The sequence below is a fragment of the Papaver somniferum genome, chromosome 11 (genome assembly GCF_003573695.1).
Source record: "Papaver somniferum cultivar HN1 chromosome 11, ASM357369v1, whole genome shotgun sequence".
Taxonomy (NCBI): Eukaryota; Viridiplantae; Streptophyta; class Magnoliopsida; order Ranunculales; family Papaveraceae; genus Papaver; species Papaver somniferum.
Window position 1 is genome coordinate 79,784,033 of NC_039368.1, and position 26,168 is coordinate 79,810,200.

General features: G+C 36.4%; 3 protein-coding genes and 1 long non-coding RNA gene across 5 annotated transcripts; 2 read left to right on the forward strand and 2 right to left on the reverse strand.

Annotated features, from left to right (window-relative positions):
* The first annotated feature begins 4,481 nt into the window (after nucleotides 1–4,481).
* LOC113321560 lies at nucleotides 4,482–6,479 on the forward strand. Its single transcript, XR_003346753.1, has 3 exons — nucleotides 4,482–4,577; nucleotides 5,532–5,643; nucleotides 6,162–6,479. It is a non-coding gene; the product is annotated as an uncharacterized LOC113321560 (long non-coding RNA).
* Nucleotides 6,480–7,042: 563 nt separating this feature from the next.
* LOC113323601 (mitochondrial import inner membrane translocase subunit TIM14-1-like) lies at nucleotides 7,043–9,778 on the forward strand. The gene is made up of 3 exons (XM_026571918.1): nucleotides 7,043–7,197; nucleotides 8,772–8,950; nucleotides 9,052–9,778. Exons 1-3 carry the CDS (start codon nucleotides 7,171–7,173, stop codon nucleotides 9,206–9,208), a joined length of 363 nt encoding a protein of 120 aa, XP_026427703.1. The 5' UTR covers nucleotides 7,043–7,170; the 3' UTR covers nucleotides 9,209–9,778.
* A 3,968-nt stretch (nucleotides 9,779–13,746) lies between these two features.
* Nucleotides 13,747–18,037, reverse strand: LOC113322805. The gene is made up of 6 exons (XM_026570958.1): nucleotides 17,218–18,037; nucleotides 15,941–16,132; nucleotides 15,610–15,849; nucleotides 15,151–15,368; nucleotides 14,550–14,804; nucleotides 13,747–14,384 (listed from the first exon to the last, which is right to left on the reverse strand). Exons 1-6 carry the CDS (start codon nucleotides 17,636–17,638, stop codon nucleotides 14,103–14,105), a joined length of 1,608 nt encoding a protein of 535 aa, XP_026426743.1. The 5' UTR covers nucleotides 17,639–18,037; the 3' UTR covers nucleotides 13,747–14,102.
* A 4,308-nt stretch (nucleotides 18,038–22,345) lies between these two features.
* Nucleotides 22,346–24,712, reverse strand: LOC113323486. Of its 2 annotated transcripts, none has more exons than XM_026571804.1 (3): nucleotides 24,627–24,712; nucleotides 23,840–24,025; nucleotides 22,346–22,662 (listed from the first exon to the last, which is right to left on the reverse strand). In XM_026571804.1, exons 2-3 carry the CDS (start codon nucleotides 23,960–23,962, stop codon nucleotides 22,612–22,614), a joined length of 174 nt encoding a protein of 57 aa, XP_026427589.1. In that variant the 5' UTR covers nucleotides 23,963–24,025; nucleotides 24,627–24,712; the 3' UTR covers nucleotides 22,346–22,611. The 2 variants fall into 2 exon arrangements, with proteins under 2 accessions (XP_026427589.1, XP_026427590.1); XM_026571805.1 differs by lacking the exon at nucleotides 24,627–24,712 and adding an exon at nucleotides 24,566–24,615.
* Nucleotides 24,713–26,168: the final 1,456 nt, after the last annotated feature.

Here is a 26,168-nt window from a genome sequence, read left to right on the forward strand (position 1 = left end):
CTATATATGCCCTGCTTAGCCAGCATTAAGCTAGCCATTGGCTTGAAAAACTATCTCTTTTCTGTTCTGCTTATTTTGAGCTCAAGATTAGCTTCTAGAAAAGAAGGATGTGTCATATTAATTAGATGCCATTGTTCATCATTTGTCTCTAAAATCATGTTTTCAATAACAATATTTATGGATTTTTTGCTACTGCAGCGAGTTGACTGTTGAGTCTCAGATATACAGACCTCGTCATTATGCTACATGGACGATTAATTCGAAGAAGACGTTCATCTACAGTTCCTGCTCAACTATCTTATGCTTAGGATGCTTTTCTGACCATGACCCTTCCTGAAGGTAAGTACTACTTAAAAGATACCACAGGAATTTCATTTGAATGTAAGGGTTGTTGAGTTGGCACTGCTCATACATTTCATATGGTTGCGGATATAGAATTTGTTTCATTTTTCCTTTTTTCTTTATGTGTTTTTGTCCTTTTGGTGACATTAATTATTTTTGTACATGAACTATAATATCCAGAACGAAATGAATTAATGCGTGGAAAATCAACAGTTGGTATAACTTATTCAGATTTAAGTAATGAGTACATAGTTAATGGTAGCATGAAATATTAAGCTGCTGCTATTACATTTTGATATTGATTGTTAATGTGTACTTAGTTGTACACATGTAATTCTTAATGTTTACATATTGTACACATGTTGATTAGGTGGAATTTATTTAAGCACTTATTATTATTTTCAATTAGCTGGTATTTTATTTATCGTTAGCTCAGTTTCTGATATAGAACATACTTCTTGGCAGATAGTACATATATTTTTTTGTTTTTTTTGAGATTTTATATCTTTGGTAAGTGTTTTCAATCTTGCATTTATACTGATCGACCATGAATCTCTGAGCTTTTTTACGTTTGTGCACGGAACTTGTCAGTAAAATATTGAGCTGCAGTGATGTATCAAATTCTCATCTGTGCATCACTCAATACTACTGTATTATATACACAAATGTTTTATGGGGAGGGTGAACGGATTAGACGTCTATGACGTGATTTAGAACTCAGAAGAATTGATCATATCCCTTACCATAAAGTTGAAATGGGTGTATCCAGTAACCGTAAGAAACCATTAAATGTTTTACTTATAAATGTACATTGGTTTGAGTAGGCAGTTAATTGTGCTAGCGACATTTGTTCTTATATGTACATTGGTCTCCTAGGCTCCTAACCTTTTAATTTTTTTGGTAGAAAAGGTATTGTTTAAGCTTTCGGTGATCATGTTCTTTAAGTTGGTTCTTGTTCTCATTAGTTTTTCTTTGCGGTGTCATGTTATTTTCAATAACAATCACTTGGTGATTTATTCATTTCGTGGATGGATTTTTATCTCCAGTCTATGCTCGTCTGTCAATTTATTTGGGTTATTTTACTTTTGTCAGTTTTGAATTTTTCTCATGGAGTGGGTTTTCATGTGTACATAATTATACACATGTTTATTGTTACTGTGTACATAGTTGTACATCTGAAATGAATTTTGTAATTCAACTTCAAAAAAAATATCAGTCTGGAGACTGAAATGAATTTTATAGTTGCACCTAGTAAGTTTCAGACGGACATGTGTTCAGCTCAGATCTTTCGGTTTGTTCTCTAACTTTTAAACTGACTGATCTTTTTTCGTACATTCTAGGTTGCTTGTTGGGAAATCCAAATGAATATTGGTTGCCAGGGTAAGTGGTGGGCCCGGAGATGTGTGAAAATTAAGCGCAATAAAAACGGGCCTACAGTAATACCGCAAGTGCACGGTCGTCGGTTGTAGCTCGTGCAAGTACGGGTCGATCCACAGAGACTGGGTATGTTTGGAGTTTCTAACTATTTTGGGTTTCTAAATTGCTAATGGGCTTTGAGTACCAAAGGGTTTTGAATATCAATGGGCTTTGAATAACTTTGAAGCTTTTGCTTTCACAATAAGAGCAAGATGGGCTTTGATTAACTGTGAAGCAGTTTGGGCCTTTGATGGACTGAACTGGGCTAGGTAACCTAGTAATGAGCTGGGCTTTGAGATTAACTGTGAAGCCTTTGGGCTTGTAGTGAACTGGGCCTTGGATATGAACTAAACTTTGGTCTTAGCTGAGCCAAGCTCAGTTGCAACAGCAGCAGTGCAAAGGGCAGGTGCTCAGCAGGGAAAGGGAGAGCAGGAGCTGTGCAGGCAGACAAGGTAAAGCAGGCTCTAGGCAGACAGGGCACTAAGTCATACAGGGCCAAGGATGGCATTTACAATGACATGTACAAAGAAAAAGTGACAATGGTATATACATGGAAGCAACACAGGGCAAAAGGATGCAAATTTACAATGGCATGGCAGTGATAAATCAAAGGCAATGGCCAAGGGCCAAAGGCAAAGGAAGAACAGGGCACAAAACAGTTATAAAAACAGCTATAAAAACAGTGATAAGAAGCCACAAAAACAGATAGATAACAAAGAAGAACAGGAAAGATGCTAGGCAGTGGCTGTTTTTTGGTTAAATCCTTGTCCCTAATGGAGCTAGGTGGAGGTTCTAGCCTGCCTATGTTCCAGGGCATACATAAATGGAATGGAAGGAGAAGAAGCTTGTCCAACTGTTTTACTCCTAGCATTGACTGTCTTTTAACAGCACAATCAATCACAAGCAACAATGGACACTAAATTCCTCCATTTCTCAATCAGCTCAATTTACATGAATTCTAACCTAAACTTCCACCACTAACAGTGAACAAACTTAACATTTGAGGAACTAAACATTAAACACTAAACATAACAGTGAACTATTGAGAAAACAGCAATGAAGGGAGACAGTAAACAAGAGTGATGAAAGAACACTAGGATGTTGAATCCACCATTAACCTAAGGGATATTCTACTCACAGCTAAGATAATTACCAAAGTGCTAACTGTCTGATTAAAGCACAACTAGTCTAAGGGCTTAGCAACACTGAACATGAGCTGCACATGATGAAGACTATCTCAGCTGGTTCATAATTTCATCTAGTCCTAGCATTTGGGATTCAGAACATACATAACAGAAACAGTACAGAACATGATACAAATATTACAGAAACATAACATAACAGGAGACATGAAACATAACATGGATAGCAACAGCACATTACATCAAATGGAGAAACTGAACAATACACAGAACATGGAAAAACATGGATAGCAAAACAGTGAAGAACAAAGGATAAAAACAGAGCATAAAATGGAATTTTTTACAGAACTCACAGTTCTGGACACACTGGCTAATCCAGGCATACCCAACAACACTTACATCAGTTCTATTTATACCCAAAAATCCCAATTTGGGTTCAGACCCTGTTTTCCCCAAATTCCCGAAATACACAGTGGACCTAGGGTTTCGACAAATTAGGGGAATGGTTTAATTACTTACCCTATTTCACTCACTCTCCTCCTCCCAATTCTCTCTCAACAGAATTAGGGTCCATATACAAAAAAACCCCAAATTGACAGTAGACTAGGGTTTTGATTTTCGAACTTACCAAACGTGATAAGACGAGTCCGTCTTCAACCCATGCTTCTTCTCCCTTCTCTGATCCTTCCCATGCCTTCAATTTCTCTTTCTAGCTCGACATATTTCACTAATCTCTCCTCTAGGGTTTCTGAAAAGGAAGAGAGAATGGTGAAATAGGTAGGTAGAAGGGTAGGATAATGATGGGTTTCGATTGGTGAGAGCCATGATGGCTTTTGGTGGTTGTGGCAGAGGTATGGTGGTGCTAATGGAACTGGCGAGGGAGAAGGTGTTTCTGCAGAGGAATGGGGGAGAAGAAGTCGATGGGAATGATGGAGGGTATGTTTGGTTAAGGTATAGGCATTAGGTACTAGAGTGTTGGTCGTGTGTAGCGGATTTTGATGTTTGTGAGGGGAATCCGTAGGATGATAGGATGAGGGAAAGATCCAATGACGTGATGTGAATGGATGTGGAGCGACCGTCGGATGCCTGATACAACAAAACTGACGGCTCAAGATGGAGTTAGGTGCTGTAGTGTTGGTCAGGAATTTCAGACTTTGATGTACTGGCGATGCTGCGACCGTAGGATGCTGAGATGATCCAATCTGACGGCTAGAAAGGGAAAACGGGTATGGATTTTGGGTGAGGGTTTTGGGACTTGGGTATGCCAAGCCCATATCTTCTTTAAGAACAATTCTTCCTCTTCAAGCCCACTTGTAGCCTTTTGGTCTTGTGCACAACATTCTTCGCGGCTTCCTTGTGTAATTCCTCCCGGCTTTTCACTACTTTTCTGCTCTTTTCTCTCCGCTATTCATCCAAACTTTATTTATTACCTAAAAATGCAAAATTAATTAATAAAAATATTTATTCTTGAAAACAATGAAAATACAGAATATGGGATAAAATGTAGAATTAATGCACAAAAGATGAGTTAAATGCCAAGAAAAATATATAGAAATATGCACTTTTTAGCACTCATCAGTAAGCAAGCTAATGAATTGAGATGAATATCTACAATGATCTCCCCATAAGCTGTCATCTGATCCTAACCTCGATGAAGCTGCTCAAGGTCTGCTTTTGGTGAGTTGAACTCAAATTGTGATTGCACGTTGTGACAAATATCACATGATATTCTAATCATGTACCTAAACTTTGTATGTGTAAACAACAAAATAAAATGCCACTTGAATTGGTTTAGCAAATCATGTATACCAGGTTAGTGCTCAACAGCTATTTAAGAGTCGCCGACTGTTTGTTGTCACAGAAATTACATGTGTACATATTGGTACACATGTAATATAAGTGTACATTGTTGTACACGTGTGACAGAAATACATGTGTAGATAATATCCCTCCTTAGGACTCCTAATCAAATTTTAGTGAATAATCTCATTTCTTGGATGTCGAATCAATGGTGCTATGAGTTTTTGAATGTTGGTTATGTTAGAAATTACATGTAATACACCTACAATATAAGTGTACATTGTGGTACACATGTGACAGAAATTACATATGTACGTAATAGTACACCTTAATGAACATAATGTTACTCATCATTTCTTGTAATGTAAATCTAGGAACACAATGTGTTTGTTAAAAATTTTAAGGGCTGTAAATTGCAAGGAGAGACATGTAGTCCAGAGGTAGTGGTGAAAGGCCTAGTATTTGTTGAGAAGGTACTCTCTCTCTCACACGCACAATCTAGCTCATAAGGATGATTAGCATTTTAAACGTGAAAATATGGTACAACCAAATATCATTGTAAAAGTGTTAACCATACTTGTATCGTTTTAGAATTTCTCATATATGATTGGTTTCGTATCATTTGTGCATTTTTATTCACTAATTCTTCTTTCTCGAAGCCAAAATATTGAAGCAGCATATTTTGCCAAGGCTCAGTAGTGTTTGCATGGCTGTACGTTTAGAACATTATGTCTCTAGCACTTCTGTATGTTGTTTTATTACTACCGTTATGGACTCCGATGCTTGTTTTTCTTTTAATTTTTGTTTGATGAACTCTTTTGTTACTCACAGGCTGTATGCACAGAAAGATCATAGAATATCAAGATGTTTGTTTTAAGTAAAAGGAGGAAGATTTTGAGATGTTGGCGGCCAAGGTAATGAAGAAGGAAACATACAAGAACAGGTCAGTCTTACATAATACTCAGAAGAATTATACTGTGTAAGCCTAGTGAGCTTCTTAAATCCAATAATGGATGCTTTTCTAGCAGTACATTGTTTGCAGAGTTGCCGATTTAGCTTGATGTTGTCTCTTGGCATTCAGGTTACCATCATTCTATAAGTGTACATACTGTTGCACCTGTAACAAGATGAGTGCAGGTGGATTTCACTGCCATTCTCATCCTAGAAACAAGCCTTTTTTAGGATGGTGGATTTCGCTGCCATTCCCATCCTAGAAACAAGCCTATTTTATTTTTCCTTGACCAAACCCAAGATAAACATACCTATCATTTTTACTAAACTCTAAATAAAAAATATCCTATCTTTGTGAAATAGATGAGTACCTAGTTCTATAAGAGCGTGCAACTAGTATTATGAAGGTGCCTTTGTATGGTGAAATTGTTAACATAACTTTGGCCTTTGGGTTTCTTCTGCATTTTTTATATTATGGGACTAATCTGATTGCCTTTATTTGTTATGAAGAGGGAAGAAATATCATAACTGGTTCAGTGGGCTAGGATGTCTCATTTGGAACAACTGCAAACACATCGAATTTTCCATGATTAGACTAAGTAATTCATGCGAAGGTGGCAGCAGAGTTGGAGCTGCAATTGTTTTTGGGGATGCACATGCTAAATTATCAGGTGCACTTGAGACACTGGCAACAGATACAACTGATGATTTCAGTGTGCATCAGGATGAGCCTTATTAGAGTACACCAATGGGTGGATTCGCTTACTTATATGAGGCTAAGATTTTGCTTAGGTGGGCGATTTAAGTTGCATGTTGTGTACAAACCGGTGCATTTTGTCTACTCTTTGGATTTTCTAGATTTTTGTAGATGTGTACATATTTGTACACTAGTGTAAACTAAGATTTAAAAAAAACAAAATGAAATTTATATAGTCATGTGGGTATACTTTTTGTAGATCTCGGAAAAAACTTTCCAAATATATAAAATTTGTGAATTTTGGATGAGTTGTTCAAAAGATAAATTGGATTTTAATCATGAGTCATTTTGCACTAAATTGTAAATCACTAAGGATATTTGTGTATTTTTCATATTTTAAATTATTTTTGGACTAATCTGTATCTAGTTAACTCGGCCAAGACTAAATTGTATTTTTTGACTCGTTTTTGGACTAAACGGTATTTTTTTCCCAGACAAATTGATAGCTATTGCAGCAGCCATGAGATATTAGGACAAAGTCAGCTGTCTATATAGAGGAAGTGTGTTTTGGTGGTCTCCCAACAGAGATTTTTGAACAGTGAGGATCAAAAGTTGGTGACATCATCCATTTAGGATGTATGGTCACCAATAAGCCTTACATGTCACATCTTTATATATACTCATCACCCACCTTCTTTGTTCATTTCTGGTATTCTGGTTCTGTGAAAAACAAAATTAAACAAAACCACAGAAACCCTAAAAATAAATAAATGAGATTTTCATTTTGATTCGATAAACCCTGATAAAACCCTTGATCAGTGGATGCCAGTTTCACAGGAGAACAACATGGTAAGTTTCAATTCATTCATTTCTTATTGTTATTCATTTCCCATGTATTTTTCTTTTTAGTTTATAGCTAAGGTTGTTTGATTGATTTGAGAGTACAGTATTAGTTTTTGATAATAAATGAAAAAAGGGTGAGATTTTTAGGTGATTTTCAGGTTTGATTCTTGAGGGTAATTAGGGATTATGGATTTAATCTTCATTAGGAATTTAATGATGGAACCCATATAGTTGATTAATTGATTTTAGTATATGTTAAAATGAACTTGATTTTCACTAATATTTTGGGGAATAGTTAATTCTTGTTGCAAAGAAATGAAACGATGAAAAAGGGTGAAAATTTTAGGTGTTTTGAAGTTTAGGGATTCAGGGTCATTGATTGATTTTTTTTTTTTGGGAGACTTAAATCATGAACCTTGTGCCTAGTTGGATCTGATTATGTTTTGGCATGTATACTCTTTATGGGTCTTTAGGGATTTATTTTTTTTTGGGTAAATGAAAATCGGTTTGATTGTATATGTGGAGAATCAATGCTAGGTTAAGTTTCGAATGTTCGCCACTTAATTCAAATAGAAGTTATCGGCATGAACTTGCTCTGGTCAGCTCTCTCTGAAAATGTTGATGAACTTCATTTTGAAGTTTATCTTTTGAAACTAGGTGCAAGAAATTATATAGCTGATTGATATCTTTGTCTACATTAGCTACAGCTGAGTTTTAGTGGTGCATGAAGCCATGAGGGAGTATTCTGTTTCTGTTTCCTTCAAATCGAGCAAAATTAGGGAATAAAAAGTTTATGTTTACTTCAATATCTCAAAAGATCCTAGTGAGCATGCAATTCCTAAAGGAGACGCACCTGCAATTCCTAATCTTATCTGTTAGTGGTATAATCCATAAATCATGAAAATCGGATTGGTATGGAAGAGATGGCAGATGATATCCCCGAGAGTGTTTCACCACGTGTTTAGGACCAGATGCTTTAGATGAAGGAGTTGTATCGTGCAGTTTTAGTAAACTACCTGATAACACTTTCTGAAACGATATAGTGGACTGGGGGTTACCTGAACACACCAGAATAATATGCTTACGTTGTGAAAAGCTCTTTATTCAGCTCAAAATAGTAATTGAATGCAAGTTTGATTTTCATCGTTTAGTTTTTTGGTTTCCTTCACGACCTGGGACATGATACTTTGTTTTATTTAGTAGCAGGAGTTAAGGTTTGATTAACCCAACCCGGAAATGTATTAGTGATTCAAGCAAGAGAAAACTTGGATGCAAACAAAAAGAGAAAAGCAAAACCTTTAGATTCCTTGATATTGCTGACTGTCTTTTCAGGACTGCTAAAGGCCGGAACCAGTTTTGCTAGGGCTGGTACCAATCCAAATTCCAATGGCCAGGATTCTGTTGTTTTATATGGATTGGTATCAGCCCTAGCAAAACTGGTACCCGCCTTTAGCAATTGTGGTCTTTTTACTCTATTTTAGTTGGTTTTTGTCCGTGGTTCTTCTTTGTTTTGGTGGATGCTTTTTATGAATCTGTTTTCTCTTCTTTTTGGTGTGGGTTAACTTTTGATGTTGGAACAGGCTACACCGTTTATTGCAGGACTTACTGTAGCTGCTGCTGCTCTTGCTGGTAGATATGGTGTTCAAGCTTGGCACGCGTTCAAAACACGACCAGCAACAGCTAGAATGCGGAAATTCTACGATGGTGGTTTTCAACCGACAATGACGAAGAGAGAAGCAGCTCTTATTCTTGGCCTCAGGTAAACACCAAACTAGACAGGATTTCTAATAGGACAAACAGGAAAGGATTGATCTTGTAATTTCATATATGGACTTGTCATGAGTTGTACGGTTTTGGCAGGGAGAGTGCACCTCCAGATAAAGTTAAGGAAGCACATAGAAAAGTGATGGTGGCTAATCATCCAGATGCTGGAGGAAGCCATTATCTTGCTTCCAAAATTAACGAAGCTAAAGATATGATGCTTGGAAAGACAAAGAACAGTGGATCGGCATTTTGATACGACCAAAGTTTCTGCAAGTTTACCTTTATCAAATTTTAATTTTAAAAAGAGAGTTTTATTTTAGTTTGTGTTTTGTTGTTACCCATTAAAAGTTTATGGTGTTGATTATCATGGAAATAGTAACTCAAGTGTACCCCTTATTGAATCTTTGTAAAACCCAGAGATTCTGATGGAGAGTCCATGCGTTCGAGTTAGGATGGAAAGTGTTTCACACCCTCTTTGAAGAATTAAAGTGAAGCTCCTACCACTAGATCGTGGCGAAAGGTGCATTTGGGTTGGTGGATAAAGCTTCAGCGGGTGTTGACAGGGGTGAAAGAAGCTCATTTGTTTCAAGTATGATGAACACAAATGATAGTTTCTTGCTTTATTACTTCCACTCCTAGAAATTGTATTCGTGTTGCTCTTGCTTTATTACTTCCACTTCTAGAAATTGTATTCGTGTTGCTCTTGGTTCCAGTTTGCTTGTAATTTTCTTATCTGCAGAAACTGTAGACTGATTTGTGCAGCCAGTAAAGCTTGGCTCTGCTTATTAATGGTAATTGTCAGTAAAAATGAGCTTGAGAAATATTTGTATGTATCGATAATCGCTGTTGTGATGAGCAATGCAATGCTGCATGCAAATGCAGTTTGGCAAGCCCAGTAATGAAAAAGACTTTAGAAAATCCTGTCCTTTCTGATCCTATTTACAAGGAGTAACAAATTGAAAAGGAGCTTTTCAAACAAAAGAGAGCAAGACTTGGTGATCAATGGTGTCGTAGCAGTCCTGGTGTTGTAGCATTAGATACTGGAACAAGAAAGGGAACTCGAATGTTATCATCATCATCAAACCACTGCAACAGGAAATAATAGAGGAAATGGGTTTGATCCAGTTTTGCAAGGTGTTATTATGCAAACAGTAATGGCGGCCGACTCTCATCGCCACCATCACCATCACCACCATGGTGGTGCTACACAATCAATAGTGTCCAACTCGCATCACCACCATCACCATCACCATCATACTGTTGCTACCTAGCGGAGGTGGCTGCTGATAATTGAAAGGAAGAATAGAAGAGAATTGCTGCATGCACCAGCCAGGAATCGAACCCTGGTCTGTAACTTTACTGCCAGCAAGTCTCAACATAAGCCCAACTTGGCTATGCTTATATTTAGTTTATTTTCCACTCTGCCTTGTTTAATTTTCATTTTCCATCTTTCCCCATTTCTTCAGAAACCCTAAGGAGAATTTGTGTCTTTCTGTCTGTAAAGATTCAAAAGGGGGTTTCATCATAATTCATGGATTATTTCAGTATTCTCCCTCTGGAGATCACAACAAACATTTTGACTCGTTTGCCAACAGAATCAGTTTTGGAGAGCAAATCAGTATGTACCATGTGGAGGAATCTTGTTTCTCGCTGTCCATCATTCATCAAAACGCACTTAGATCATCTTAATCGTCATGATTCTGGTAAATTGGGTTTTGTTGCTGGAACTTTTAAGAAAATTGTTTACTATTTTGAATACAGTGAGAATCTTGAGTCAATTGAGAGAATCAAAAGGATTGTTGTAGCCCCTCCCTCTGTTCAATAGATCTGCCTTTTTTGGTTCATGTAATGGTCTCATATGTCTTTCTCGATTCTCATGTCCTACTCTAGAAATCTGTATTTGTAACATCATCAGAAAAGAATATGTTATGCTACCTCAAATTAAGGGAGATTGTGAGTGTTATCGTTGGACTAGCGGATTTGGTTATGTTTCTATCACCAATGAGTACAAAGTTGTAGGAATATGTGTGTTACACAGCAATGTGGAAGTGTACATGTATACTCTAGGCAGTGGCAATGGATGGAGAAGCCTTGGGAAGTTTGATTATAGATTCGGCAGATCTGCAGATCGTTGGGGATAAGGTATCTTTGCCAATGGAGCTCTTTATTGGACAGAAATCAAATTAGAAGTGATTGTTTCCTTGGATTTGGCTGATGAAAAGTTTTGTGAACATCTTTCACTCCCCCCTGCTTCACCAGAGTATAATTGGACATATGAAAGTTTAGGGGTACTGGATGGGCTTTTGTGTCTTGTTGTTTATGTAACAGTGGAAAAAACCCAATGCCATGACATATGGCTATTAAAAAAGAAGAATGATAATCATGACATGGAAGATGGAGAAGAACATCAGTCATGGGTTTGGAGTAGAGAGTATAGGGTTGACAAATTCAAAAGACGATTAGCAGCCGTTACGAAGAGTGGCGGTGTTCTAACCTACTTTCTTCGTGATCTCTAATTTTACGACCCAAAAGCTTCAACCTCGAAAAAGCTTATGGAGTTTAAGGAAGCACTTCTTGCAGTATTTCCTCATAAAAACACCTTAGTTTCCTTGAGAGAATTAGGGGAGGAAGATGTCAAGATAATGGAGTCAGTTGAAATCGAGGAGATTGAAAGCCATGAGTAGCCTTTCAACAAGTTGTAGGAGGATGTGACGCTGGGTACCTACTTATAAAATGGTCAGGTATTCTTTTTTGAGTTTGATTTGAAATTTATTTGTGTGAACTTAAATGCTATTGACATTGTCTTAGTGAGTAATATATCGGAACTACTGTTATTCTGTCATTATATCATCTATTTAACTTTATGGGAGTGTTTTTGACTGTCTTATTTAAGCTTGAGCTATATTTCTTTGTAGACTCTGCATTTTGTTAGTGACTTGACCTTATATCAATGGGTGGATATGATGCGTACTTTAAAGACTTATTTCGTTATACATGGGAAGTTGAATAGGTATATGCAGGCAAAATCAAGGAAGATGAGAGTTTTTCTAGTAGTATCTAGGAATATGTTTTCGTCTTACTTCACATTATCCGGTAGATAATTTTTGGAATCCAAACTTATTGTTTTGATTCTGCTTATGTCAGTGTTGTAATTTTTCAGTTTACAGAAAATGATAGTTAGACTAGGAAACTGCACTGTTGATTTATCTTCATTCATCAATCAATCTCACAAGAGCAGTAGAGTCATGTTACGCAGAATTCTCTGTGATAAATAACATGCTACATGTTTCCATTTTGTCGTTAACCACAACCAACCTGGTTGGGTTGTCTTCGTATAATGCTACTTTTAGCAAGGAACCTTGCAGACGGCTAGTGTCATTCAGAAATGATTCCGTTGGCAGTGTAGATTTTGATTTCTTCAATCATTTGGTATCTCTTCCAAAAAACTAGCTTAGTTCAGGCATTATTGTTCACTTCAATACCTTGTCGAAGTCGACTTCACCTTGCAAGTAGTTCCTATAATAGAGTGAAAATTATTTTGAAGAATACATAGTGAGACTATTTCAAGGTATGGTTAGTGTACTTCATATAGGTGTTTGTCTTTATCTTTCACAGTGGGATAAAGTGAAATCTAAGTAAGCTATAATTGAATCTTTGGTTACCTGTGCATCATATGGGCTTTACTCCTCCAGTTAGCGATTTGTCAGGACTCAGGAGGAGAAACTATCTGTCAAGGCCTCCTCATATTGAGCTTGCCACTATTCATCTTGCTTGTGAAATCCCTGCAAGGATTTGTGGCTTTGTTTCATCATTAGTCGTGTCTGGTACATTTCAAAGTTGTTCTTTGAAGCAGAACACTGTACTGGCTCACAGTTGTTAGTGTCCAAACATGAAGACGGAACTTGGACCAAGTTAGCTTAGAATGTTCACTGTTAGTACACTTTAAATGCACAAAATTACATCTCGAGTATTTTAGCTGAAAGTTAACAAGATCATGTTGAATTTTTATTTCTTGTTCCACATTCTAAAAACACACGAGTTCTTTATTAATTCAGAACTTCGTCTTCCAGAGAAGGGTTTCTAAGGTTAGTTCTTTCAGAACTTGAGTAAGTATTTAGAATTTTGTCTTCAAGGAAAGGTTTCTAAGGTTAGTTCTCTCAGAACTTGAGAAAGTTCAAAGAACATGAAAAGCGAAGGAGTGCCATATGAACCTTCACAAGATAAGATCATATTCCGTGTGTAACTCGGATAGTTTTTTGGAATTCGGATTGCTTGATCACAATTTCCTGAGTTGTAATACCGTGTGTCGTATCCTGGCATAGCCCAGATATAGCGGTCGAAATTCGCTGCTATGGGGCACTTGAACTCGCAGGCATAGGCCTGCAAAACAAGATACTTGAGTTGCGCATTAGCTTGTCTTCTGAATGAAGGAACTTCTAAAAGGTGCATGGGAACTTGGGAACTTATTCCCTTTCAAAAGAAGGGATATGTAGGCAATTGCAATGGTGGCGACAGCGGCAATCCGTTTTTCATAGAGGTCCTCAAATAAAGAATACTTATTTTTCGAAGTTTCTGTGATTTTTTTTTAACTTAAAAGAATTACTGCTGCAGATTTTTTAACTTAAAAGAATTACTGCTGCAAATAATGGGTGGTCCTCCCCTCGGACCAAGCCAAAATATAGCAACTAAACAGAATATTGAAAACATAGAAAAGTTATATAACTGCTACCTGACATTCCTTAGGGAGATTTAAGCAGTCCTCTATATCTACATATAGAATCAGATAGAATATAAACAACAGTACTATCATGTCAGGAAGAATTTACTTATCAAAGAAATGCAATACCAATTCACATTTGTAAAGAAAAGAAAGAAAAGGGAAGGTGCAAAACAGACTTATCACCTTTCTGAGTAAGAAGTAAAAAAAAGAGAAAGAAAAATGAGAACTATTAAACCTTCTGCGCAAATCCTAGTTTAATCTTCTAACTTTGCAATCGAAAAATGTGGACTCCACCCCTCATCTGCCCCATCAAAATCAAGAAGTTGGAAGTAATATTTTCTAAGCTTGTCCTTGCTCCACAAGAAATGGAGTGGAATATGGAACTATGGTCTGTACATTACTTTTCTCTATTAAGCTATAGTACTTTTCACTCTGTGATAAAATCTGTCAGATATACCTCTTCTTCTAGGTTTGTTTGAGTTGAATTGTGGTCCAAGTTCTCTTCAGTTGAAGGTTGCTCTGGCTCTGGAATAATGATAGGACCTTGTGGAGTCCCAAAAAGAGTAGAGAATATCTGTCTGTGGCATTCATCGCAGAAATAGAAAAAAGAGAAGTGGCCTTCAATTGGGAGTTTATGAATTGTGGCCCCTGGTAACAGTCGGTGAACAAACTCGGTTGTTGATGGTGACACCACTTGATCATCCATTCCCTGTTTAGCATTCAAAAATTAAAAAAAATAACAACATTCAGAGTCAAGGATTTTTGTTTTGACCCTTGGGAAATCAAAGTGACTTTTAAAAAGATGTGCCACTGATATTCAATTAACTTCCTGAAAGCGGAAACAAACAGTTTGAAAAAGAATATCGATGCACACCTGCCAAATATGTATTGGATTAAGAAACCCAGTCCACTCAGTTTCAGCTTTCCCATAGATGGACTTGAGCCAAGGGAGGATGCCTTTTCCTTGGAGCTTCTTCTGATACTGAATGTCAGCTAGGCTAAAACCCCAATTAGACACCTGCAACACAGCCTCTTCCTTGAATGGTTTTGGGTTTCCTTGCCGAACTGATTCCTCCACATCTCTCTGCCAGAATTCTTCAAATCTCGACTGCTCTAACAGTGTCCTGTCCTGAAAGAAACAAGATTAAATAACGTCACAGACAATAACAAGTACCAAAATGCGTTGCTCATGCAACTTTAACTGAATTACTTTTCTCTACTGCCACACAATGTTAGCTTCTTTTTCCAAGTCCTAGGACAAAGATTAGGCGTAAACGATTGGATGTCTGATTCTGAGCATAATCTACTAACACCGGCTAAAGAATATTTAGATACATTGCATGTTCATGTTGCCTTCTGGAACTTGGCAGAGTATAGAACTTTTGGATCATAATTTTTTCATTCTGGCAACGGAACATGTAAGTTTTTTAAACATTATACTCTCGTAAAGGCAGAATAAATGGAACTAAGGTCACCTTTTCTCCAAGCGATAGTGATAACCATTTATCAAGCTGTCCATGTTTTCCAGATAAGAAGCTTCGGCGGTAGAAGTAACTAAGAAAGGAAGGAAATCTCCGAGCCAAAAAGTACATTAATTTCCTTCTGGAAGTCCATCTTTCCCAGGTTTTGTATCTCTCTTCCTTGGACATACTTGAATCATATGGGTTAACAACTGGAGCAAACATCGCAGCACCTGCAGGGTATTTAAGTGGTCATATAAAAATGTCAGTTTCTTTATTTATGAGTGACAACAGCTTGCATTTTCTCCAATAGCAGAGTCACGTGCTGTGTTTTGAATAATTCAGCTACAAGTATTTGGGTTTGTGTTCTACACTTACAAAAGCACATAACATGTAAATGACCATGGGGGGACTATTGTTTAAAAATAAGTAAGTTTAAGCAACGATTATAGAGGCAACAGAAATGGGACATACCTGCAAGTCTGTCAGGAATGTATCTTAGGGCAGCCCAAGCATGCATTGCCCCACCTGAGAACCCCACTACCCAGAATTTGTCCTTCATAGACACAGCATCTGCTAGATCTAAGATATCCAGTGCAGATGAGTTAAGACTCCTTCCTGGATGAGGATCACTCTCCCCAAAACCAGGAAGGTCGTATGTCACCAAGCGAACACCAAACTCCTCGAGTAGTGAGTCTTTAACTCCAGGAATTCCTGATGGAAATAACGTTTTAACATCTGACAGTTCTAAAACACTAAAATCGAGAATGTAAATCACTTCTACATTGAATCAGTCGCTTCTTACCTGCAAGTCTGGAAGAAAGGAACGAATGTGGCGCAATAAGGGAGAATCTGGCTCTGTCTGCTGGAACACCTTGTTCATGATATGCCAAGTGTCTTCCATCTGGAAGCTGGACACGACTAGCACTAGGAGGATGCAAGTAGACTTCCTTCGGGGGTATCTTTGGAATTCGAGGTTCGGTATGTACAAGTAACACTGCGCATCTTCACTTGAGTTAGGATATGATAAACAGATACATACAACAGAGAATATACAATATAGAAATTTAAAAATGAGAAAAAGAGTTGCATGTATTATTGGCAATTCAGTCATTATCCAAGATATTTCAACTATTCCAGCGCAATAGGGTAAGAAAATCCTATCAAAAACAAAAGAGAAAAAGAAACTAAACCATACTGATATTTTCTTCTTTCAAAAAGCAACTCATAATGTATACCCGCAATAACAAGCAGTAGATGAGAAGCCTGTTGCAATTGTCATTTTCAACTGAATTCTGGATGATATCTTATCTGTGTCATAATGCAAGTGGCTTCATATCAAACTAAAATGCAAGTGGTTATCTCTTAAAATAGTTTCTCAAGTCTCTCAAAACTCACTTCCTATCTACTTCTTACTTCCCATTCACAGTGTCACTGTCTTCATCTAACGCAAAGCTGTGTTAATGTTTTTCTTTCTAATCGAAGGTTACACATAGTTGCATGTTAAAAATTTGTTAATCCTACAATATCTTTAGTTGTGAGGAAGGCATTGCATACTCAACGATAGCAATTAAAAAACAATGTTCAAAACCTGTATAATTCAATGCAGTTTTAACAAAAAGCTATGAATAAGAACCAATCCACATCTAGATACAGTATGAAATCGATAAAAGAAATTGCCTATCCAAATAAGACTAGTTGTCCTTCTCATCAACAAGATCATAGTGGGACCTTTCCTTTGCAACACCCAATATTTTGAGTAAGAAATTACAGCTGAAAATTACTTATCCAATCAATTTCTACACAAAAGTCACAACAACAACTACCAGAGAGTCAACAAAGAAATTTTTTCTGACAATTCATTGGATGAATCACTACCACTGAGAATATATTATTATCCAAACATAACAATAAACCCTAACTTTAACAATAAAATTGGTAGAACTAATTAGACCAATTCATCATCCAATCAAAATGAAAATCTAATGCAATCAATACAGATTGACTTTCAAGTTCATCACAAAATTCAAGAAATCCAATAAAATTCAATAAAAAAAAATCATAATCAAAACGAAGATTTACCTGAGAGTGCTATGAAGAAGACGAAGAAGACAATAGGCCAAGCCTGAGCAGGATCTCGATCTTCAGGCAAATAATCATTCATAAAACTCAACTTCCCTGAAACTTTATCCCAATTATCTTCACATTTCTTCACAACAAATTTAACCTCATCACCAAAACTCTGTTGAACTATATCTCTACAACCTTTCCCTAATTCAAGCACCATTTCTCCTGAAGCTTTTAAAAACTCTTTAACCTGATCTTTAAACGGTTCTTCAACCACAACGCCTTCATCTCCAACAACAACAAATTCATCTATCCTAGTCTTATTCATCTCTATCGCATCGTCATCTCCTCCTCCATTCGTATAATAATGATTAATCCCTGTATCATCAACCAAACTCGCCAAATCTTCTTTCCATGTCTTCGTCGTCACCGTCATTTTTACAAAATCCAAAACCAAAACAAAAAAAAAAAAGAAATCCCCAAATTCCTTTTTAAGAATTTTTCAAAAAGAATCTTTAGTATGTGTAACCTTTAAGCTTGTTTTTTGTGAACCCTAAATTGAGTCAACTATTAAGACAAAGAGTGAGTTAAAAGACAAGTAGAAGAAGAAGAAAAAGGCATTTCGTTTGTGATCCTTTTAACTTTTTTGGGTTTTTTTTTAAATGTTGATGAGAAAAAGACTTGTGTAGATTGAAATCGTCGCCACAAGTTTGTCGAATGATATCAGTACAGCTCTAACCGACTCCATTAATGGCAGTTTTTTCAAGCTTTTTGAAAGAGATTTCTACAGAGAGGAGAGAGAGAGAGTGTGGATGGAAGCAGTGAGTTAGTGAGAGTATGGGTCGGTGGTTGTAATATTTGAATGATATTTTAATGGGTTTCCTGAGGTTTTATTTTTTGACGGTTGAGATTCGTACACGTATCTGACTGAGTTTGTGCAATTTGCCGGTTACAGGTAATAAAAGGTAAGAATGTAGCGTAACTTTACCTGATATTGGCGGTTCCTTTTTCTTTTGTACAGTTTGTTAATTATTTACAGTTTACTGACGTGTATCCGTAGTGAGTGTCTGACTTTTTGCGTGGAAGGGAGAGAGAGGGAGGTGCGGAGAGAAATGTGGGTGACGGCATGTGATGGGGGAATGTCTTTTAACATTTTTTTAACATGCAACGGCAGTAGAAGAAGAATGGTAGATGAGTGTGCTAAAATGATGATGATGGGTTGCTTGGAAAATGTGCAAAATAATTCTTTTGTGTTTTTCTATTAGTTCACTGTACTAGCAAGCTTCTAGGTATAAGTATGACACGAACTGAGTCCGATTTTGTGCAAAATTTTAATTTTGTCTATTGATTTAATTTTAAGAAGGGTATGCACAAGAATGGATAAAATTCATCCAGCTAGAGAAGTGGTAAAACTAGTTGTTAGCAGCAGTATAAATTACTACATCATATCCATTTTTATGGCTTTTTTTTTTGTCGTGGATATCGGAAGATTCTATGTATAATGAAATTATAAGATTTAATACCAACTTATTGTCAAACAAGTGCGTAAATGACATGACATAAGATTTCCCCAAAGAGTAGGCTGCAACGGGTAGTTGCCTTGTCTATGTGTTTGAGTCTTTAAAAGGGAAAAAGGAAACTGCCTATGTCACTAACGGGGCAGTTAGAGTGGAATACAGAGATTTCCCCACACTACAATCCTAACTACTGGTCGTCAAACTATTGTCCCTTGCTTGCACATAGGATTAGCTCACAGTTGCAATGTTAAAGCTAATTGCGCAACTCTTTACTGATTGGTAGGTTATGGATAGGCCCTGTCTATGAAGTACTTGCTAGCAGCTACACTCTGCAAACCTTCTTCCTTGAAAAAACAACAACTCTGCAGAAAAATAACAACTTTTGTTGGTTTTTGGAAGTGTCTTTGTGTGGCACAGCACCGAAAGACTGTTCAACTTGTTTGGTAGTGTCCCGATTTTGGCCCGCTAAGATTGCAACACCATATTCCTGGTTAAAAACTTAAAATCGAAGGGTTCATCATGGTGTGCACTGGACTTGAATGTTGATGTAGCTGGAATTGATCTTATTGTGTCTGTCTGTACAGATCTTTCTTTATTAGGAACTAATCTACTATTAGCATTTAACCAATGATAAATAAAGGGAAAAATAAGTGAGTTAGTTGGAGTAATGATTATGGAATTGATTCTCTTACAACCTGGTCCTAATAATAATATTAACCATTTTTGGAGATTATTTGTATAGTGCTAGGTGGTGCTGGCTTTTGGGATCATTCATGATATCTCCATTTCTATCTTATTAGATTGATTATTATTAAAGAATGGAAGGAAGGAAGGAATATGAATAGAAATAGAATAATATTTAGAAGGAATCGTAGGTAAAGTGATCATGGAACCTCATATTTAGGGAACCTCTGTCACCCATGATGCTGCTGCTATCCCCAATCCAATTATATCCCATATCTTACTTTCATCGATTCACCATTTTTGTATCAATTTTCCCTCGTGGCATTTATTTACGACTAAAACTTCTACATATTCTTGTCAAACGCACTGTGTCCCATGGATTGTTTGTGTAAAGAATTTGCAGATTAAAGAAATGAGTAAGGTTTTTGGTTAGAGGTATAATCGGTTGATTTATGCACAGTGACCGAAAAAAGAAGAGAAAGAAAGGAAGCTAAATTCGCCATTGTCCCATGTTCTTTAAAGCTGGAGTCCTTGGACCGAGCAAACTAAACAAGAAATTGCAAACATTAAGTAAAAGAAGAAAAATCATTTAGAAGAGAACTGTGATTTTAGGCATACCAAAAAATTTCACCTCATACAAAATAATTTTTCCATCCTAGGTGACTTTATAAGGAGTGTTTATTGAGTAGTTCAATTACCTATATATCCTTGAACCTAAAATCAAAAAATAAACTATCCTAAACATCTCTTCTTCTTCCTCCAGCTAAACCACCTTCCTTTTCTTTCAGATTTTTTTCTCATCACTTTAATTAATTATCGATTCGTGTAAATTCGATCATCGGTTAAATTGAACTATATAATGGATCGTACAAAGAAAAAAAGCAAACTTCAGGTGTTCTAAATCCTCTTCCAATCCATGAATTAAAAAGAAGAAGAACCTATTGAAGATGAAGGTGTAAAAACTATAATTGAACCGGAAATTGAATCGTAAATTCAACCATTTGAAGCTCCAAATACTGAAATGAGGATAAGAAGGTATTCCCTACAAACCCAATCTTTTATTTGTTGTTTTTCATGGGTTAAATTGCTAAAAACTTAGAGTTTTTGACGGTTACAGTAGCGGGTTCGGCTGATAATTGAGTTGAGTTTTGAGCCGAACTGTTCTTGAAATTTCACCCTGAAAGTGTCTATGAACAGTTCGGCTAAACCGTAAATGTCAATTTTTATTCGAACCCCAAAATGTGTATTGAATACGTCCCAGAACAGTGTCAGGTTCGGCTAATACCTTGCAAATCTTCCCGGCCGAACCTGAGAAGTGAAATTTACCCCAGGTGGTTGTCAGGTTCGGCTGACTCGATTAGATCACTTTCAACCCGAACCTCTCCCTGTAAACACTTCGAAAATATTGATTTGCAGGCTCTAGGTTCGGCTAGCTCGTGTTGTTGAGTTATCAGCCGACCCTTCTCTTTGCACACTCAAGTTTTTCGATCTTGTTTTGGCCATAACGTTTTCGTCCGATGTCGGAATGACCTCATTCTTTTTGCGTTGTGTTTTTCTTTTCATTCTCTTGAAGTTGAAAATAAGATCTAATTGATTTTGATGAGTTTAATATGGACCTTGGTATTCTCCATCATTAGACTTCACTTTCTTAACACTTTTAGTAATTTCCACTTTTTTTGTTTGGTTCATCCTATGAAAAGGCTGCACAATAGAAAACATATGTAATAAAAAGCCTAACCCCTAAATGTGTATGAATTTAAGTGTTTCATGGAAAATCAGTATCATGTTTGGCTGATGTGATTTTTTGAATATGAGCCGAACTTGGAAAAATATATAGTTCGGCTGATACGATATTTAGAGTGAGAACCAAACCTAACTCTCGGGAATAAGTTCGGCTTGTTATTAGACTTTAATATTAGCCGAACTAGGATCTTGCAAATAGGTTGGAAGTTGGAAAATGAAAGTTCGGCGTATAGCGTTAACAAATTCAGTTAGCCGAACTGTTCATCAATTTAGTGGGTTCGGCTTATATTTTTAAGCCGATAATAGTCCTGGTTCGCCGAACCATGATGAAAAATACAATTTTTTGATGATTTCAAGCTACAAAAGTGAGATTAAACATAAAATAGAAGTGTACATGTGTGTTAGAAGCATTGGGTTGCTCATCCATGTATTCATCATATGGATTTGGCTCATAAAAATCATCATCTTGAGTTTGAGTTTGAGTTTGTGTAAAATCATGTTCACAATCTAAGAAATCAGCCATTTCTGGATCATTGCTGTAGTTGATATGTTTTCCTAGGTTTTTTAGATGAAGAATGACCCTCCTCATCCTCCATTGAATCAAGAAGAAAAATTTTCTCATTTTCTCCTTCTCAATAAAAACTTTGATTTTTCTTTCCCCAAATTTTTTCATCTACACAAACCTTTATAATTCTGAAAATTATCTTAACCACTAAACAAAAGTTTTAATCACTAATCTAGATTACTAACACTAATACGTAAAAAGTAGATTTGCCGTTAAAAAATATTGGTTAAGGGGATTTCTGATTTTGTTATTTCACATCATTTTTTTTCTTTATTCAGTAGTATGCCTAATCATTTTTTTTCTTTATTCAGTAGTATGCCTAATAAGATTTCAGTATGCCCAAAATCATAGTTATTAGAAGAAGTTCTCAATAAAAAAGAAAAGAAAAAAGATTATGCTTGTTGCTCAACTCTTGGTTAAACGAAGCCCAAGACTCTTGTGGAAGACTATGGGACAACAAAGCCCAAGACTCTTCTTAGAGAAAATGACTATTTAGATGGTGGGCATTTGTTTGATTACAGAATTTGATCAATGCAAGTTTCACTTCATCATCTACTGATTTTATCATCTGGAAAACAAGAAACAGAGAAAAAACGAACATTCCGAAAGAGATTGATTGACAACAGGGTTGGAGTTCGGGGAAATGCATATCAACTTAATGGTGAGAAGATATATAAGAAGTTTATCTCTATGGCACTATTCAAGGTGAAATTTACCAACTATGTTAAAGTACTAGAACCAAACTGACATTTAAGTTTTAAGTGCAGCTGAAGAATATGTAGAAACAACCCTTCAAAGGTAACTTCTTGCTACCAAGAAAAGTTACAAACCAATCGTCCAAATTGAAGTGCAGCTGCTTCGTCCCTCATACATTAAATGTCAGAACATACTTCAAGCCTATTACGATTCCTTTGCCAAAGCACCCTCCCTTTCAATACGGCGTCTTTCTCTCTGCACCAAGTCAATATTAGCAGACTTTCACCAGGACGAGAATTCAAACAACAAATCACATATAAATAATGTACAAAATGAACAACAATTGAAAAAAAAAATGGTACGAAGTATGATAATTTGATTGGCAATGGTACAAGCACCTCTTTCATAGAAACCTTCAAATACTCTTGTGTTGATTTCTGGGTTTCTTTTCTAATGAGCAATTCAACGAATGGGTCCGAAGCTACAAGTAGGTTTTCATAATGTCAAAAACCGTGCTTCTAATCTGAGGCAGCCTTTTTTCTTTTCTGATTGTAAGGCTGGCAGTAATGTATAAAGTTTCTATTTCAAGAAAACAAGAAACCAACTTTGTAATCCGAAAACCACATAACAAAATTCTTTCTTGATCACATAAGTAGATGTGCTAAATATGAGACCATTACATTACTACCAAATTGAACCGACTCCCAATAGAAAATAGATTTAACTTAAGTGGTTGAAGCTATCTAGAGAAGTCAAAGTTCCGACCATGTATAACTTGATGACTTGCTTTCAGAACAAGCCTAGGAGCAATGGAATAGCAACATACATAACCGCATCTGATCTGAAGGCTAATTATCAATAGAGTAACCAAGCACTTCAATCTATATAATTGGAACTCCTTACTAGCCCAAGACCTCCTATATCTGTATGGAAGTCTGGCCAAAATGCACCGCCATTCACTTCCATGGAGTATTGGACGTTCTCCATTTTTCAGTTTCAGCCCACACACCCTTCCTATATATTTCAACTTTCACATCTAAGCCTAATGTGGAGAACATTACATTTCACAAGCATATATACAATAATATGAAAATCATGATGATAAGAGTTAAAATACTCAAGCTTCAACTGCCTATTTGCATAAACTTATTACCATTCCAGGTTAGATGCTTTATCATCGACTAACACAACAATAAGATAGTGTACTGGACACAACGAGACAAGTCAGTGAGCAGGGAATACGTCTATGGCTTCATTCAATGAATCCCATGTTACTAAGATAGCTGGGAAAGGCTAGACTAAGCAAATAATTTTGTTGAGAATTGGAGCAATTTGTAAACAAAATAGGCCTAGATGTGTGTTATTGTGTAGCAGAAGTAAATCACAGTGTATAACAAAAGAAATAGATATAAAACAAGAACACAAGTCTTACCCTTCTATCCCAGTAAGGTAGGAAGCAGACGAAATCATACACCGGAGAGATCGTTGACAGTAAAACTGCATTGACCCCTAGAAATACCAACATCCCTGTCATGGGCCTCGTTCTATGTGGCATTTTCTCCCCTCTTTATACCACTAGCATGTAATCAAAAGTTTCTAATCAACAAGAACAAGAACACTGCAGAAAGAAAGATACAAAAATTAATAGGTGAAACTCAAGGGAAATCAAGAAATAAATAACTACAGATTATGATCTCAACACTAACAAACCAAACGGGCAGTAAAAGAACTAAGCATATACAAGGTTTAGTTTGACCAACATAACCCCTAAAGCAAACAAAGCATGACATGGATAAATTATAAAGCCTGCAGAACACATATAGAGATGATAATGATTGGTCTTCTTCAATTGTTTCCAGGAAGAACAATGTCTCCAAATTATCACAAAGAAACTTTTGGTTCAAACTTTTTATCAAACAGGTAAAGTGCATTTGTTATCCATGTTCATTAACAACATAAAAATTCTTTATTATTTAAGAATCAATCTCTCCCGAGCTTCATGAATCACGGTGACAAAAAAAAACTAAACACAAAGAACTAAAATAACACAATACAATGCCATAGTGTGCATAACGGAAAAAAACAACAACTTCCATTCGTATCATATATACGTAAAAAAAAGAGAGGAGAAGAAACAGGGAGATGCAGATGAAAGTACATCGTCGATAATCAATATATGAGCATAATCAAACGAAGATAACGGATAACTGAGACTTCACCTTTTCAAGCTCATCTTCTGCTTCAAATTATTTGTTTCTGACCTAATTTTCACCATCAGAAATGGAAGGGTACAAATTGATTGGTGGGGTGGAAATAACACCATGCCGTATTTTTGACATTTTATCCGCATTTAAATGATTTTTTTTTTGATGAGAACGGAAAATATATTAACTAAGCAATAAAAGTACAGAAGGTCTCCAATTTTAATTTTATTAAAAATATTAGAGCTAATACTATCTTTTTGCATCCGCTGATTCAGGTAGAAAGATTTGTGGTGTAGTTTTCTGATCCTTGCTTCATTAGCCACTGAGTCCGCTGCTGCGGTGTGGTCTCTGCTAATGAATTTAACCTCTGCTTGTGGGAGATCCTCTATAATTGAAGTTATTTCCTTTAAAGTGGTCTCTGCTGCCCAAGAAGAATTAACTCATATTTTGTTGATGTAGTCCGCCAATACTTTATAATCTGTAGCAAAGATAACACTAGATAGAATATTAGCTTGTAACCATTTTACCGCTAGTAAAAGCGCTTTTGCTTCTGCGTGTATCGCTGAAGAGGACCAATCTGAACCTGCAGAAATATGCAAGAACGCCTCTTGATCTACCGAATAAAGAATGAAAGCATATCCCATGGATACGTTATCCTTATTATAATATGCATCTGTGAAAATTATCCAGTCCGTCTTGAAGCTATTCCACGAGGGTTTAGACGACTTCTGTTCCTGGACTTCTTTCTTTCTATGATATTTGGAGGGAGAGGAGGATTGGATGAAATTCTTGATTTGTTGAATCAGAGATGCTGGGTCAGGGATGATTTTCCTAAAAACTACTTCGCATTTATATTTCCAAATAAACCAAAGTATGTCTGATCACTGATATCCGAAAATTTTGGGCCTGTTATCCATTTTTAAACCCATTTTATGATAGAGACAGTGTCAATATTTTTATTGATCGCGTCCAAGGAGCAGCCAAACCATATTGATCTAGCGAAAGGGCATTTTCTGAACATATGATCTTCATTTTCTATAGCTTGGTGATTGCACATAGGACACTCGGGATTGATCTACGGGTTGTGGGATGCTAGTCTGTTATTGGTTGGAAGCGCTTTTTGGACCAGTTTCCAAATAAAGAGTCTAATTCGAGGAATTGCCTGTAATTTCCATAGTTTTTTCCAAGGGAATTCCACATTTTCATCATTTTGGTTGATGAGATAAGTGTAGATGTTTTTTGCTGTGAAGTCCCCAGATTCATGGTGTTTCCATCTGATCCTGGATTCATCATCTGTATTCGGAGTAATAGCTAATATTTTTTCTTTTTATTCCCGACGAGAAGAATTCATCTAATTTTTCAGAATCACGGGTTCCTTCGATATTTATTAGCACTTGCACTTTTTGCGGCAAAGGATCCAATCAATCAGTTGGTTTAATAATGTTTTCCGAATTAGGTATCCAATCGTCTTCCCGTATCCTCGTCCTAGCTCCATTTTTCATTTTCCAAATAAAATTTCCTCTAATGATATTGAGTCCTTTTTGAATGTTTGTTCAT